The 17,613-nt window shown below is 47.6% G+C and overlaps 1 protein-coding gene across 2 annotated transcripts in view; it reads left to right on the forward strand.

Annotated features, from left to right (window-relative positions):
- Positions 1–17,613, forward strand: part of LOC144600708 (connector enhancer of kinase suppressor of ras 2) — a 391,278-nt gene that overhangs the window by 215,862 nt on the left and 157,803 nt on the right. For both annotated transcript variants that reach the window (XR_013548171.1, XM_078412618.1), the window contains exons 8-9: positions 7,453–7,521; positions 16,366–16,512. Coding sequence is in view for 1 of the 2 variants with exons in the window: in XM_078412618.1 (XP_078268744.1) it covers positions 7,453–7,521; positions 16,366–16,512 (216 nt within the window). In the remaining variant the exon portion in view is untranslated. The remainder of the gene's footprint in view (positions 1–7,452; positions 7,522–16,365; positions 16,513–17,613) is intronic.

The following is a 17,613-nucleotide window of genomic DNA, read 5'->3' on the forward strand; positions in this document are numbered from 1 at the left end:
CTAGGGACAATTTACAATTTTACTGAAGCCAATTAACCGACAAACCTGCACGTCTTTGGAGTGTGGGAGGAACCCGGAGCACCTGGAGAAAACCCACACAGGTCACGGGGAGAAAGTGCACACGGACCGCACCATGGATCGAGCCCGGGTCTCCGGCGCTGTGAGGCAGCAACTCTACCACTGCACCAGACAGAAGTGCAATTGCAGAGAGCTACTGAGTTTAACATTACTCATTCACATGATTGTACACTGAAAGCATTCTCCTCTGAATTACTTAAAATCAATGCCCCGTCATTTTGTTCCCATCTATCTATCCCAATTCCCTTTCAATTTTACACTCTTTCATTAATCTCCTCTGTCCTCTGATATTTGTAAATCCTTGCAATATCCTGTAAATCTCTGCACTCTTCCCTTGCGATCACCTGCAGTTCAGTGACCCATTAAGCTGCTGCAAGAGAGAATTCCATTGTTCTCTTGTCACTGAATATGGCAATTAAACACTCTTGACTCTTGGGAATAGTAGGGAGTAATCGCGCAGTGGTCTAACTCGTGTTATGTACAGGTGTAGAGCAGAATCAGGCTGCTCTTGCTTGTTCTGCCTTTGTTCAGAACATGGGCACAGCGGTAGAGCTACTGCCTTACAGCGCCAGAGACCCGGGTTCCATCCTGACTACTGGTGCTGTCTGTACGGAGTTTCTATGTTCTTCCCGTGACCTGCGTGGGTTTTCTCCGATATCTCCAGTTTCCTCCCACACTCCGAAGGCGAACTGGTTTGTAGGTTAATTGGCTTGGTATAAATGGAAAATTGGCCCTAGCGTGCGGTGTAGCGTTAATGTGCAGGGAGACGAATCTTATACGTTTCGATAAGCTCTCCTCTCATTTTACAGCAGGTTCACCCCCATGAGCTCATTCGTATTGGCGTGAAACTAACCCTGACACCATACAATCCATAGCAAGCCAGAGTCGCTGCCTCACAGCGCCAGAGACCCGGGATCCATCCCGACTACAGTGGCCGTCTATACGGAGTATGTACGTTCTCCCCGTGACCGCATGGGTTTTCCCCGGGTGCTCCAGTTTCCTCCCACACTCCCAGCACGTACAGGGTTAATTGGCTTCTGTAAACTGTAAACTGTTCCTGGTGTGTAGGATAGTGTTGGTGTGCGGGGTGATCAAAGGTCGGCACGGACTGAGTGGGCCACAAAGGGCCTGTTTCCGTGCTGTATCTCTAGGAGTCTAAAGCCAGATGCTTCATGAGATTTGTACCACTGCTTCACTCCGCACGAGGCATCTAATTTTAGCCCCACTCTCAAATTCAGTTCCCTAACAATTTATTCCTTCAAAGTGCTTGTACTCCAGTGGGGAATTCAATGTTCTCTATCTGAAGAATATTTTTGTCACTTGCCTATTTAATACCTGGAGTTTTATTTGAATCAAAGCCTTGATGCTGGAAATGCTGTTCAGAGTGAATTAGAGAACAGAAACAGGCCCTTCGGCCCACCAGTCATCTGCCGACCGCCAACCACTCATTTATAACCTAATGTTACAATCACTTTTTTTCCCTTCTTGCTCCATTCCTATCAGCTCCCACACCAATACATCCGAGGCGATTTATTGTGACCGGTCAACCAACCAATCTGCACTGTCAGCGGAAGACAAGGCCAGCAGCATAATCAAGGACCAGTCTCACCCGGGTCACTCCCTCTTCTCCCCTCTCCCATCGGGCAAGTGTGAAAATGCACACCTCCAGATTCAGGGACAGTTTCTTCCCAGCTGTTATCAGCCAACTGAACCATACAATCTTTGAGCTACCATCTACCTGATTGGAGACACCCAGGCTATCTTTATTCAGACTTTACGGGACTCTATCTTACTGTAAACGTTATCCCATTTATCAATACAATACAATACAATATATCTTTATTGTCATTGTACAGGGGTACAACGAGATTGGAAATGCGCCTCCCATACGATGCAATAATTTAATTAGCTAGTCAGTATTAATTTAAACAACCCAATGAAACAAATTGTAAGAGTTTTAAAACAGAATAAAGTGCAAGTAGATCTGTGCCGGTTCACTGTGCGATGTGACCATCCGGCTCAGCAGGACCGGTTCATAGCAGCTATGGCCCTGGGGATGAAGCTGTTCCTGAGTCTGGAGGTGCGGGTGTAGAAGGCCTTGTATCGTCTGCCCGATGGTAGAAGTTCGAACAGACTGTTGCAGGGGTGTGAAGAGTCTTTGTGGATGCTGGTGGCTTTTCTGAGGCATCGTGTGTTGTAGATGCCCTCCAAGGCTGGTAGCTGTGTTCCGATGGTCCTCTGAGCTCTATGGACTACCCACTGAAGAGCTTTCCTCTCTGACTCCGTGCAGCTGAGGTACCACACAGGGATGCCATGTGTTAGGATGCTCTCTATGGTGCAGCGGTAGAATGTCGTCTGTCCACTGTGGACAACTCCATTGTAATCAATCATGTATAGTCGCTCCACTGAATGGATAGCAAGCAACAAAAAGCTTTCCTCTGTCCTTCAGTACACGTGACAATAAACTAAACTATTCTGAGCACTCGGGAAAAAAACACCTGGTCATGGAGAACGTGCAAACTCCGCACGGACAGCACCCGAGGTTGGGATCGAAGCCGGGCCTTGGACACTGTGAGGCAGCAGCTCTACCCGCTGCACCACTGTATCACCCCAGTGTCCTGGTCAGTGGTGCTTTATGTTTCATTGTGTCATGGATAGGGGAGACAGTCATAACCTGTCTGTGAGGTTATCCACTTTGGTGGTAAGAAAAGGAAGGCAGAGTATTATCTGAATGGTGTCAAGTTAGGAAAAGGGGACGTACAACGAGATCTGGGTGTCCTAGTGCATCAGTCACTGAAAGGAAGCATGCAGGTACAGCAGGCAGTTAAGAAAGCCAATGGAATGTTGGCCTTCATAACAAGAGGAGTTGAGTATAGGAGCAAAGAGGTCCTTCTGCAGTTGTACAGGGCCCTAGTGAGACCGCACCTGGAGTACTGTGTGCAGTTTTGGTCTCCAAATTTGAGGAAGGATATTCTTGCTATTGAGGGCATGCAGCGTAGGTTTACTAGGTTAATTCCCGGAATGGCGGGACTGTCATATGTTGAAAGACTGGAGCGACTAGGCTTGTATACACTGGAATTTAGAAGGATGAGAGGGGATCATATCGAAATGTATAAGATTATTAAGGGGCTGGACACGTTAGAGGAACATGTTCCCAATGTTGGGGGAGTCCAGAACAAGGGGCCACAGTTTAAGAATAAGGGGTAGGCCATTTAGAATGGAGATGAGGAAAAACTTTTTCAGTCAGAGAGTTGTGAATCTGTGGAATTCTCTGCCTCAGAAGGCAGTGGAGGCCAATTCTCTGAATGCATTCAAGAGAGAGCTAGATAGAGCTCTTAAGGATAGCGGAGCCAGGGGGTATGGGGAGAAGGCAGGAATGGGGTACTGATTGAGAATGATCAGCCATGATCACATTGAATGGCGGTGCTGGCTCGAAGGGCCGAATGGCCTCCTCCTGCACCTATTGTCTATTGTCTAACCTCTTTCCCCACAGTGGAAATATCAAAGACTAGATGGCACAGCTTTACGATGAGTGGTGCAGATTTTAAAGGAGATATAAACGGGCCGTTTATTTTAGAGAGAGTGGTGGTGCTTGGAAGGCGCTGCCATGGATGGTGGTGGACGCAGATACGACAGCAGGCATTTCGAGAGACACGTGGTTGTGCAGGGAATGGAGGGATATGTATCACGTGCAGGGAGAGGAGACTAGTTTAACCTGGCGTGTCCGGCACAGACATTGTGGGCCAAAGATCCTGTTCCTGTGCTGTACATAGGGCTACCAACATCCCGTATTTTGGGCTAAATTGGTTCGTCCCGTACGGGACCGCCCTTGTTCCGTATTAGTAGGGTTGCCGACTTCCTCACTCCCAAAGAAGGGACAAAGGCTGACGTCACCGCCCCGCGTGACCTCACCCAGCCAGCGGCCACGTGCTCCCGCAGATGCCATTGGTGGAGCGGGAGCACGTGGCCGCTGGCTGGGTGAGGTCACGCGGGGCGGTGACGTCACCTTGTCCTGTATTTGGGAGTGAGGAAGTTGGCAACCCTAGCTGTACAGTTCCAAGTTGTGTTCACTCTCCAGTGGTGCTGCCTGAGCTGTCGTTTCTCCCACCGTGTCAGCTTTTGGTTTCGCGATTCCAGGTCACATTCTTTGTTCTTCCGCGACCTTTATCATTCCCTGTTCATTTTGTTTTTAACTGAGCTGTCAACTTTCCCTCTTGTTTCTCGTTTTGATTCATTTCTGGACTCCCTGTTCCACTGCCTTCGCTTGTAAATGAGAGGTGCTTTTTTGCCGGTCTCCTCGTTTGACAGATTGAGTGCAAACTGCTCATTAAATATAGATGTGTTTCTCAGTGACACCGAGTAGTTGCTGCATTTGTCAGGCTCCTGGCTTCACTCAAAACCAACCTCACGAAAGCAGGCAAAGAGCTGTTAAAACTGTCGAAAGGCTTTTGTTCATAAGTCATAGAAGCAGAAACTAGGCCATTTGGCTCATCAAGTCCACTCCGCCATTCAATCATGGCTGATCTGTCTGTTCCTCTCAACCCCATTCTGCTGCCTTCTCCACATAACCCCTGACACCCGTACGAATCAAGGATCAAGGACATAGGTTTAAGGTAAGGGGGGGGGAAAGAATTTATAGGAACCCGAGGGGTAACATTTTCACACGAAGGGTGATGGGTATATGGAACGAGCCGCCGGAGGAGGTCGTTGAGGCAGAAACTATTACAACGTTTGAGAAACATTTGGACATGGACATGGATAGGATAGGTTTAGAGGGATATGGTCCAAATGCAGGCAGTTGGGACTAGTGTAGATGGGACATATTGGTCCGTGTGGGTAAATTGGGCTGAAGGGCCTGTTTCCATGCTGTTTGACTCTGACTCCATGACTAATCTATCAATCTCTGCCTTAAAAATACCCAATGACTTTTGTCACTTCACTCTGTTCTACAGAGTATAACAAAAAAAAACATATCTCGCAGAACAATTATGAAGTGGACGCCAAGTCCAGAAAAATAAATGTCTGTCTCAGCAAATGGCGTTGTGCTTTTAACTTTTGGAGGTGCAGTTGTGAGTTGTATAGACTATTTTAATAATCAGGCTACTTCTGCAACCAGCAAGCTCATCAAGCCAATATCTTCCGTCTGAAGAAGGATCTCGACCCAAAACGGCACCTGTCCATTTTCCACCACGGATGCTGCCTGACCCGCTGAGTTCCTCCAGCACTTCGCGTTTTGCTCGAGATTCCAATATCTGCAGTCTCTTGTGTCTCCAGGTCAATGTCCTCGTTGGAAAGAGAACCCTACAAACTAGGTATTTTGTTTTGTACGTAGACACAAAACGCTGTAGTAACTCAGCGGGTCGGGCAGCATCTCTGGAGAACATGGATAGGTGACGTTTCACGGAGTGCTGGAGTAACTCAGCGGGTCAGGCAGCATCTCTGGAGAACATGGATTGGCGACGTTTCACGGAGTGCTGGAGTAACTCAGCGGGTCAGGCAGCTTCTCTGGAGAACATGGATTGGCGACGTTTCACGGAGTGCTGGAGTAACTCAGCGGGTCAGGCAGCTTCTCTGGAGAACATGGATAGGTGACGTTTCGGGTCGAGACCCTTCTTCAGACTCCCCTGACGACATCAGTCTGAAGAAGGGTCTCGACCCAAAATATCACCTATCCATGTTCTCCAGGGATGCTGCCTGACCCGCTGAGTTACTCCACCATTTTGTGTCTACCTTCGATTTAAACCAGCATCTGGAGTTTTTTCTCTTACATATTTTGTTTTGTACTTGTGAGACAGTCACCCTGCTTAGTTTCAGACTAATGATCTACCTTTGTGTCACGTTATCTAATGGGGCCTGAATCTTTAAGTTTACTTTCTCAAAAGCTCTTTGTGGCTGTCTAAGAGAATATTAAATATAAGAATTCCATTGTTCCATTTTTGGACAAATTACAATAAAGCACTCTTACTCTCAATTACAATGAAACTGCATGTTAGATCTATATTTCCTTAGTTCGTGAAGCCATTCACGGGTTGCTGATTGAGAATATTGTAAATCTCGTATCTGTTATCAATTGTGTCCACATGTCATTGGAGCAGAATTACACCATTTGGTTGATCGAGTCTGCTCCGCCATTCAATCGTGGCTGATCTATCTCTCCCTCCTAACCCCATTCTCCTGCCTTCCCGCCATAACTTCTGAGGCCAGTACCAATCAAGAACCTGTCAATCTCCGCTTTAGAAATACCCAATGACTTGGCCTCCACGGCCGTCTGTGGCAAAGAATCCCACAGATTCACCACCCTCTGGCTAAAGAAATTCCTCCTCACCGAGTCATACAGCACGGAAATCGGCTCAACTCATCCATGCGGTCCAGGACGCCCCATCTAAGCTCATCCCATTTGCCTGCGTTTGGCCCGTGTCCCTTTGAACCTTTCTTATCCATGTACCTGAACAAGTGCCTTTCAAATGCTGGAACAGTACCTGGCTCAATTACCTGTTCTGACGGCTCATTGCATCTACCCGTGTGTGGAAAACGTTGCCCCGCAGGTTCATATTGAATCTTGTCCTTCTTGCCTTACACCTAGGTCCTTTGCTTGTGATTGAATTAATTAATCAATCAATTAATCAATCAATTAATTAATTAATTGATTGATTAAATGATTAATCGATCAATCAATCAATCAATCAATCAATCAATCAATCAATCAATCAATCAATTAATTAATTGATTGATTGTTTTGTTTATTTAATTAATTAATTCATTGATTAATTAATTAATGAGTGAATTAATGAGTGAATGAATGAATGAATGAATGAATGAATGAATGAATGAATGAATGAATGAATGAATGAATGAATGAATGAATGAATGATAGTTTATTGTCACATGTAGCTGGGATTCCCCAAGTCTGGATAAAAGACTCTGTGCATTCACCTCGATCTATTCTCCTCATGTTTTAATACACCTCCATAAGATCACCCCTCGACTTCTAGCACTGCGAGGAATAGAGTCCTAGCCTGCCCCACCTCTCTCCACAGCTCAGGCCTTTGAGTCCTGGCAACATCCTCATAAATCCGCTCTGCGCCCTTAAGCAGCTTAATGATTCCTTCCTGCAGGACGGTGACCAGAACTGAACACGATAACTCCAAAAATTCATCCATGTTTTGATCAGGAGAGTGTATTATGTTCATTTACACTCTCGTAGAAACATAGAAACTTAGAGAATAGGCTGTTCGGCCCTTCGAGCCAGCACCGCCATTCAATATGGTCATGGCTGATCATCCAAAATCAGTACCCCGTCCCTGCTTTCTCCCCATATCCCTTGATTCCGTTAGCCCTCAGAGCTCTATCTAACTCTCTCTTTCTCTGTATCAGTCTCCTGCAGACCATTGCAAGAAGATTCACGCAGGAGATGAAGTCATTCAAGTCAACCACCAAACTGTGGTAAGCAGCCAAACCTCCAGACAGGATCTGCGCTTTATTCGTCATTGGTTTTCGTTTGAAATGAAGATAAATCGATATTCCTGGTACAACTGTGTCGGTTCAACTTCCATTGGTGAATTTTAAGGTGAAGGGGAATGGATTTAATAGGAATCTGAAGGGTAACTTTTTCACACAAAGGGTAGTGATTGTATGGAACGAGCTGCCGGAGGAGGTAGTTGAGGCAGGGACTATCGTAACATTATTTCCACGCACTCTTTCTGTGTTCAGCTCTTCCTTCTCACGCGGTTGTGGTCTATTGTTACATCCGTGGCTTAGTTTTAACTACAGCACGTAACGAAACTCAGCTGGGAGGGAACCACCCAGAAATTACAGATCAAAAAGGTAACATAAAAACTAACAGGTTATTATAAAGTACTTATCCTGCACAAATGACAGGGGAGGAAGGAAGGAGGGAAGGAAGAAAAACAGAGTTAAGGTTCCTGGTCAAAGTGTTGAAGGCTGGGGAAGGGGACTTATTTGAGGGACAACCGTCAACAAGATTAGAAGATTTCGATTTTAGATTTTTTTAGATTTTTAGATTTAGAGATACTGCGCGGAAACAGGCCCTTCGGCCCACCGGGTCCGCGCCGCCCAGCGATCCCCGCATATTAACACTATCCTACACCCTAGGGACATTTTTTTTAAACATTTGCCCAGCCAATTAACCTACATACCTGCACGTCTTTGGAGTGCGGGAGGAAACCGAAGATCTCGGAGAAAACCCACGCAGGTCACGGGGAGAACGTACAAACTCCGTCCAGACGGCGCCCGTAGTCAGGATCGAACCTGAGTCTCCGGCACTGCATTCGCTGTAAGGCGGCAACTCTACCGCTGCGCCACCGTGCCGATGCAAGGATGTTGCCAGGACTCAAGGGCCAGACCTATAGGGAGAGGTTCGGCAGGCTCGGACTCTATTCCTTGGAGCACAGGAAGATGAGGTGTGATCATATAGACGTGCACAAGATCATGAGGGAAATAGTCTTTTACCCAGAGTAGAGGAATCCAGAGGACATAGGTTCAAGCTGAGGGGTGTGGAAGATTTCATAGGAGCCTGAGGGGTAACTTTTTTTACACAGAGGCCGGTGAGTATTTGGAACAAGCTTCCAGAGGATGTCTCGACCCGAAAGATCACCCATTCCTTCTCTCCAGAGATGCTGCCTGTCCCGCTGAGTTACTCCAGCTTTTTGTGTCTATCTTCGGTGTAAACCAGCATCTGCAGTTCCTTCCTACACACTTCCAGAGGAGGTAGTTGAAGTAGTTACTAACACAACATTTAAAAAGCATTTGGACAGGTACATGGATAGGAGAGGTTTAGTAGCATCTGGACCGAAGACAGGCAGGTGGGACTCGTGTAGATGGGGCATGTGGTCAAACTGGGCTGAATGGCCTGTTTTTTTGCCTCTCTCAAATTTCTCAGCTTTCTCCCCCCCTACTGCAATCGCTCTTGAAGAAAGGCAGCGGCCCAAAATGTCATCTGCCCGTTCCCTCCACAGATGCTGCCTGACCCACTGAGTTCTTCCAGCACTTATTCTGCTCAAGATTCCAACATCTGCAGATCCTTGCGACTCCACCTCACACATCTAAGTTCATCGGTTCTCGGAGGAGAAATAGGCCATTCAGCCCATCAAATCTACTCCGCCATTCAATCATGGCTGATATATCTCTCCCTCCTCACCCCCCAACCCCATTCTCCTGCCTTCTCCCCTTAACCCCCTGACACCCGTACTAATCAAGAATCTGTAAATCTCCAATTCTGATATATTAATTCGTATAAAGTGTATAAAAATCTTTCACATTTCCATCTATTCTTTGAACCTTTATTTTCTGCACATGATTATGTAAGGCAATAATCCAGATCTTATTTTGCTCCAGCAATAAAATAATGTCACATATTTACATGGAGAAAACATCAGTGGTAAATTTATCAATTCTTGCTTACGGCTTAAAGCAAATCTGAAATTGTTTTGAAAATAATTGCCTGTTTTGTTTTGCATTTCCCCATGAATAAATATTTCTGTACAGTATTGCATTATAAATGAGAAAACATTCAAATCTACTTCGCAACACCATTTTCAATTTATTAATGGCATTATATTTTGTATCTTTTGCCATCTTTATTCACATTATTGCGTGCTGGCTGCAGCTTGGCACAGGAGCCTGAGGTAAGATGGTAGATAGTTTGCCCAGGGAGGTGATTCCGCACACTTGCAATTAAGTGTGCGCCAGGTGCATAATTTACTGGGCATTAAAAAGCAATTCGGAAGATAAGCACCCTGATCATTTCCTTTTATTTTATTGGAAACACAGACGTCTTATTGCAAAACTGCAAAATGAAAGCACTCCTAATAAGATGTCAGCTGTGATCTACAAAGAGATAAACCGAGGGGCACAAAGTGAGGAAGACGTGTCCCAGAGCCCTACAGCGTGGAAACAGGCCATTCAGCTACACATTGTAAATGGATCAATTGTAATCATGTACTGTCTTTCTGCTGACTGGTTAGCACGCCACAAAACCTTTTCACCGTACCTCGGTACACGTGATAATAAATAAAACTGAACATATATGCTAAACTGAACTTGCCCACTTGCCCACGACTTTATTGCTGGAGCAAAATAAGACATGGATTATTGCCTGACATAATCATCAGTCTGAAGAAGGGTCTCGACCCGAAACGTCACCCATTCCTTCTCTCCTGAGATGCTGCCTGACCTGCTGAGTTACTCCAGCATTTTGTGAATAATTGCCCACTACAACCATCGTGTCCCATCTGCACTAGTCCCACTTGCCCGCATCTGGCCCACATCCCTCTAAACCTGTCCTATCCATGTACCTGTCAAATTGCCTCTGTATGTGTCGTGACACATGTGAGAATCAAGCACAAAAGGAACTAATTTTGGAAAAATCTTCTTGCAAATTACAAACCAGAGCTGTAATTGGAACCACCACCATTTCCTTTTCAGCAGTCCGTTTCCACAACACCACGTACTGATTACAAACACAAGATCCAGGACTCTAGACTTTAGTGATACAGGGCGGAAATGGGCCCTTCGGCCCACTGAGTCTGTGCCGACCAGTGATAGCCCCTTACACTAGCACCATCCTACACATTAGGGACAATTTACAATTTTACTGGTCAATTAACCTAAAAAATTGTACGTCTTTGGAGTGTGGAAAGAAACCGGAGCATCCGGTGAAAACCCATGTGGTCAAAGTGAAAACGTACAAACACCGTATAGACAGCACCCGTAGTCGGTATCGAACACGGGTCTCCGGCGCTACATTCGCTGTAAGGCAGCAACTCTACCACTGCGCCACCCAAAATGCTGGAGTAACTCAACATCTCTGGAGAGACGGAACGGGTTTAGGTCGAAACCCTTCTTAGGTCAGGATTGTACCCAGGTCTCTCGGGCTGTGAGATGACTCTACATTTTGCGTGTTAGGGGACCTCTTAGCAAATACCACCATCAGTTATTCAACTCTGAGGCTTTCTCGTGTTATCACTAGGGTTGCCAACTGTCCCGTATTAGCCGGGACATCCCGTTTTTTGGGCTAAATTGCTTTGACCCGTAGGGGACTGCCCTTGTCCTGTATTAGGCCCGGGGGGCGCTGTAGGCCCGGACACTGTAGAGCCGGACACTATAGGCCCGGGGGGCGCTGTAGGCCCGGACACTGTAGAGCCGGACACTATAGGCCGGGGTCCCGCTGTAGGCCCGGACAGTGTAGGAGTGTGTCCGGGGAGCGGGGCCAAGTGTATTCACCGAACGGAGGTTGCGTAGCAACCCGCCTCCCGGCCCTGGCGGCCGTCATTGGTGGAGCGGGAGCACGTGGCCGCTGGCTGGGTGAGGTCATGTGGGGCGCGAGCGGTAACATCATCTTTTGTCCCTTGTTTGGGAGTTAGAAAGTTGGCAACCCTAGTTATCACCTTGTTCTGTATTTCTGGAACACAGAACAGTACAGCACAAGAACAGGCCCTTCAGCCCACAATGTCTGTGCCGAACATGATGCCAGGTTAAACTAATCTCCTCTGCCTGCACGTGATCCAAATCCCTCCATTCCCTGCATATCCATGTGCTGATCCAAAAGCCTCAGAAATGCCACTATCGTATCTGCCTCCTCCACCACCAACCATGACATCGATCACCCTGTATACTGTAAATTTTAAAAAACCTTGCCCTGCTCATCTTCTTTACACTTTGCCTGCCCCACTTTAAAGCTGTGCCCTCTCGTCTTTGACATTTCTACCCTGGAGGGGAAAAAGGTTCTGACTGTCCGAACAGTTTTGAAATTCAGAACTTCGAAGCAGAGATACTAAACACACGGGAAAAATTATTTGCGCCAACAAGATGGAATTCAATGACAAAAGCATTTGGGAAAATATTAGAATATGATACAAATGGAAATCAAATTATTCAGCCACTGGTTTCTCATTGTCTGTAACATTGACATTAAACAAGAGATCCTCCAACTAACTGTGAGGAACCCGTAGTTGGGATTGAACCCGGGTCTCCGGCGCTGCCTTACAGCGAATGTAGCGCCGGAGACCAGGGTTTGATCCTGATTACAGGCGCTGTCTGTACGGAGTTTGTACGTTCTCCCCGTGACCTGCATGGGTTTTTTCCAAGATCTTCCGTTTCCTCCCACACTCCAAAGACGTACAGGTATGTAGGTTAATTGGCTTGGTATGAATGTAAAAATTGTCCCGAGTGGGTGTAGGATAGTGTTAATGTGCGGGGATCGCTGGGCGGCGCGGATCCGGAGGGACCATGGAGGGATATGGATCATATGAAGAAAGACTGGATAGACTCGGCTTGTACTCGCTGGAATTTTGAAGATTGAGGGGGGATCTTATAGAAACGTACAAAATTCTTAAGGGGTTGGACAGGCTAGATGCAGGAAGATTGTTCCCGATGTTGTGGAAGTCCAGAACAAGGGGTCACAGTTTAAGGATAAGGGGGAAGTCTTTTAGGACCAAGATGAGAAAGTTTTTTTTCACATAGAGTGGTGAATCTGTGGAATTCTCTGCCACAGAAGGTAGTTGAGGCGGGTTCATTGGCTATATTTAAGAGGGAGTTAGATGTGGCCCTTGTGGCTAAAGGGATCAGGGGGTATGGAGAGAAGGCAGGTACAGGATACTGAGTTGGATGATCAGCCATGATCATATTGAATGGCGGTGCAGGCTCGAAGGGCCGAATGGCCTACTCCTGCACCTATTTTCTATGTTTCTATGGTAGGCCGAAAGGGCCTGTTTCCATGCTGTATCTTTAAACTAAACTAAACTAAACTAAACTAAACTAAACTCCATGGGAGATGTGTAGCGAAAGTGCAAATGATGTCAACCTGGAATATAAACAGAATAAATAAGATGCGTTCAGGAACATTAGCATCAACATGATCACTCTCCTCAGTACAATCACAATCAAGGGTGGGTGGTAAATGCCCAACATGGAAAAACAAGTAACCTCGTCAAACAAAAGGTTCTGTGTCCGACTTGTGCTAATGAAGGGCCTTTTGCCAAACTAAATGTTAGCCTGTCATTTTTCTTTTCGAAGTGTTGTTTCATTTCCAGCAGTGACTGTTTTAGTTTTAGGCATTAATCTCACTGTGGAAAGAAACCGTCGAAAGTTCATGAACAGAATTGTCCCAAAAGTACGTTAGTATTTTGCTGGCTGGGTGCCAGACTTTGCTGACGTAATAAGAAAGGGATTGTTTTGTGATTTTATACATGGAGGGTTCCAAAAGGCAGCAGCGAAGTGACAAGTCCCAAATCAATGCTCCTTTATGTTCGCTGCTTTCGTTGCCATGGAAACATCCTTCTCTTATTAACGCTGAAAGCTGTTATATGAATCCTTGGCTGCTTATACAGCTATGACTGAACAACGCTTTGATGTGTTGGACACCTACTGGAGCGAACATTAAGCGTGGTAGTAATTTTCAAGATTAAAAATATTGGATGAATGAAATTGAACTTTATAATTCAGGCAGGCAGCAGGCATTAATGCAACTTCACCACCCGCATACTTTCACTCATTCACAGCTGCCTTTGATCTTTAAGCCTTAACCAGGGGAATGTTGTGTTACACTTAGGGTTGCCAACTGTCCCGTATTAGCCGGGACATCCCGTATTCTGGGCTGAATTAGTTTGTCCCGTACGGGACTGCCCTTGTCCCGTATTAGTAGGGTTGCCAACTTCCTCACCCCCAAAGAAGGGACAAAGGTTGACGTCACCGCCCCGCGCCCCACGTGACCTCACCCAGCCACTGTAGGCCTGGGGGCTGCTATAGGCCCGGACAGTGTAAGTCCGGACACTGTAGGCCCGGACACTGTAGGCCCGGACACTGTAGGCCCTGACACTGTAGGCCCGGACACTGTAGGCCCGGACACTGTAGCCCCGGGGGCCGCTGTCGGCCCGGATAGTGTAGGCCCGGAGGCCCGGGTGCCGCCCAACGGAAGTTGCGTAACAACCCGCCTCCCGGCCCGGGTGGCCGCCATTGGTGGAGTGGGAGCACGTGGCCGCTGGCTGGGTGAGGTCACATGGGGCGTGGGGCGGTGACGTCACCTTGTCCAGTATTTGGGAGTGAGGGAGTTGGCAACCACAGTTACACTGTCATGTCGCCCAGGTGCACAGACGGCTGCAGCATCCGGCATGTGTGCATGGCCCTTGAGACAAGTTATTCCACCTCAGAACTCCCTGGACTTCATTAACTGGCCTGAATTACCAGAGTGCGGGCCCATTTCAGAGGGTGTGTAGGCATGCTGGCCACTGTCTATCACATATCATTAGCTTTCTTTCCTAAAGTGGGTGTCTTCAGGGTGGCACAGTGGAACAGCTGCCTCTCAGCGCCGGAGACCCAGGTTCAATCCTGACCTCGGATGTTGAGTTTGCACTTTTAAAGTTTAAAAGCAAGGTTTTACACAGAGAATGGACAGACTTGGATTTTTTTTTACTATGGATCGCCAAAGATTGAGTGGAGATCTGATAGCAGCATAAAAAAATATTGAGGTGCATAGATGGGGTGGACAGATGGAACATTTTCCCAAAGAGAGAAAAGTTAAATATTTGATGACATAAGTTTCAGGTGAGAGGGGCAAAGTTTAAAGGAGACGTACGGGGCGGGTATTTTATACAAAAAGGTAGAGAATGCCTGAATCACCACAGCCCGGGGACAGATACAATAGTGGCTTTTAGATGGGAATATGGAAAGGCAGGAAATGGAGAAATTTGGATTATGTGTAGATAGGTAAAAGATAGTATTGGCTCTATGTTCGACACTGACATTGTGGGCCGAATGGCCTGTTCCTGTGCTGTACTGTTCTGTCATCTATGTTGACGTGTTCTACCGTCCCGATGAAATCCTCCACTGACAATAGACCTCTCCCCTCTACCCCAGGCCTTCTCAATACTTCCTACCCACCTTCCTCGAGAGCTAATACCCAAATAATGCTTCAGTTTCATATTGACAGGAGCATGGATTAGTACAGCGCAGAAACTGGCCCTTCGGCCCAAAATGTTTTTTGCCGAACGCGATGGCAAGATAAACTATTCTCCTCTGTCTGCAGGTGACCCATGTCCCTCCATTCCCTGCATGCAGCAGGTCCTTGACAATGGCCACATGCACTGTGACACCAGAGGGCAGCACCGAGCGACATGACCCACCCAACACCAACACCAACACCACCCGCCCCATTGCAGATCCCTTAGTTTAGTTTAGTTTAGAGATACAGCGCGGAAACAGGCTCTTCGGCCCACCGAGTCCACCGGCCTATCACCTATCCCCACGCGTTAACACACGCTAGGGACAATTTACACTTATACCAAGCCAATTAACCTACAAACCTGTACATCTTTGGAGTGTGGGAGGGAACCGAAGATCTTGGATAAAGCCCCACGCAGGTCACGTGGAGAGCGTACAAACTCCGTACAGACGGCGCCCGTGGTCAGGATGGAACCTGGGTCCCTGGCGCTGCAAAGCAGCAACTCTACCGCTGTGCCATCGTGGCATTTTTTGCCCACTTGCAGCACAATAGAGGTCAGAGGAGCAAGGGATAAGGCTTCTCCCCCATGGCTAACCTTCATCTCCACACCTGCAGAAACCATCCTGTCATCCTTCACGACTCCTGCATCAAAGCAGTGTGACTGTCTATTACGTTTTAATTTAATTTAGAGATTCAGCGTGGAAACGGGTAATCGATGTTAGATCAAAGGACCTGTTTCCATGTTGGATCTTCAGAATTAAAAACTGATTCTTTTTCCTTCGGGAGAAGACAATTTTTTTTAAGGTGCCGAACTGAAAGGTCACCTGTCCCAATCCCTCCACAGATGCTGCCTGACCTGCTGAAATCCTCCAGCGCTTTGTGTTTAGCTCGAGATCAGGGTGTCACACGTTACGGGGAGAATGCAGGAGAATGGGGTTAGGGGGGAGAGATAGATCAACCATGATTAAATGGCGGAGTAGACTTGATGGGCCGAATGGCCTAATTATGCTCCCATCACTTTTGATCTAATATAGACACAAAGTGCTGGAGTAACTCAGCGGGACAGGCAGCATCTCTGGATAGAAGGAAAAGGTGACGTTTCGGGCCAAGACCCTCAGTCTGAGGAAGGGTCTCAACCCGAGATGTCACCTAATCCTTCTTTCCAGAGATGCTGCCTGTCCCGCTGAGTTACTCCAGCAATTTGTGTCTACCTTGGGTTTAAACCAGCATCTGCAGTTCCTTCCTACACTTCTGATCTTATGATCCCATCATCTACAATTCCTTGTGTCTCAATGATTTTAATCGTTCCCTCTCCTGTTTCTCGGTCACAGGTGGGATGGCAATTGAAGAATCTCGTCAACACGCTGAGGGAAGATCCCAGTGGGGTGATACTGACTTTGAAAAAGCGACCACAGAACACGTTGACCTCTGCCCCTGCTCTCCTGAAGAACGTGAGGTGGAAACCTTTAGCGCTACAGGTGAGCCGGGTCCTCCTGACCTTCACCCCCATCCCCACTGCGTCCAGTGTTCCCGATGTTCCTCCTTTACATCGGCAACACCGACCGTAAACCCGGCTTCACCACACTCTTGCACTCGGTCCGCCAAGGCCTGCTGGATCTCCTGGTCGCAAACCATTTAGTTTAGTTTAGCTTAGAGATACAGCGCGGAAACAGGCCCTTCGGCCCACCGGGTCCGCGCCGACCAGCGATCCTCGCACACTGACACTATCCTACACACACTAGGGACAATTTTTACTCATACCCCAAGCCAATAACCTACGAAGCTGTACGTCTTTGGAGTGTGGGAGGAAGCCGAAGATCTCGGAGAAAACCCACGCAGGTCACGGGGCGAACGTACAAACTCCGTACAGACGGCGCCTGTAGTCGGGATCGAAGCCGGGTCTCCGGCGCTGCATTCGCTGTAAGGCAGCAACTCGAACCGCTGCGCCACCGTGACCGCCCTAAATCCCCTTCAACCCCCCTTCCCATTCCCACACTGACCTCTCTGTCCTGGGCCTCCTCCATTGTCAGAGTGAGGCCACACGCAAACCGGAGGAATAACTCCTCGTATTCTGTTTGGGTAGTTTGCAACCTAATCGTATGACCATTGAATTCTCCAATTTTAGTTTACTAACCTACAAATAACACCTCCCCCCCTTTTCTCCCCTGTGCCACATCTGAATTTGCACCCATTCCTCCCTTTCCCTTCTCCTCCCCCCCCCCCCCCCCCCCCCCCCCCCCCCCACACACACACACACACACCCCACCCCACCTCTGTCCACTTCCACTGTTCCTCCTTCTGGCTTCACATTTCATGCCACTTCTCTCCTGAACTCCTTATCTCACTACCTTATGCTAGCTTTTCCCTATTGCCCTTCCTGACTATGGGAATGACATTAGCTACCCGCAAGAGTTTGGGTGCCTGATCCAGGGGTAAAGATGAAGCAAAAGTCCTCATCCCTCTCTTCCCCTGCCTCCCATAACCGCCTGGGATAGATTTTATCAGGGTGGCACGGTGGCGCAGCGGTAGAGTTGCTGCCTCACAGCGCCAGAGACCAGGGTTCAATCCTGACTACGGGT

This window comes from Rhinoraja longicauda, chromosome 15 (assembly GCF_053455715.1).
Source record: "Rhinoraja longicauda isolate Sanriku21f chromosome 15, sRhiLon1.1, whole genome shotgun sequence".
NCBI classification, from domain to species: Eukaryota; Metazoa; Chordata; class Chondrichthyes; order Rajiformes; family Arhynchobatidae; genus Rhinoraja; species Rhinoraja longicauda.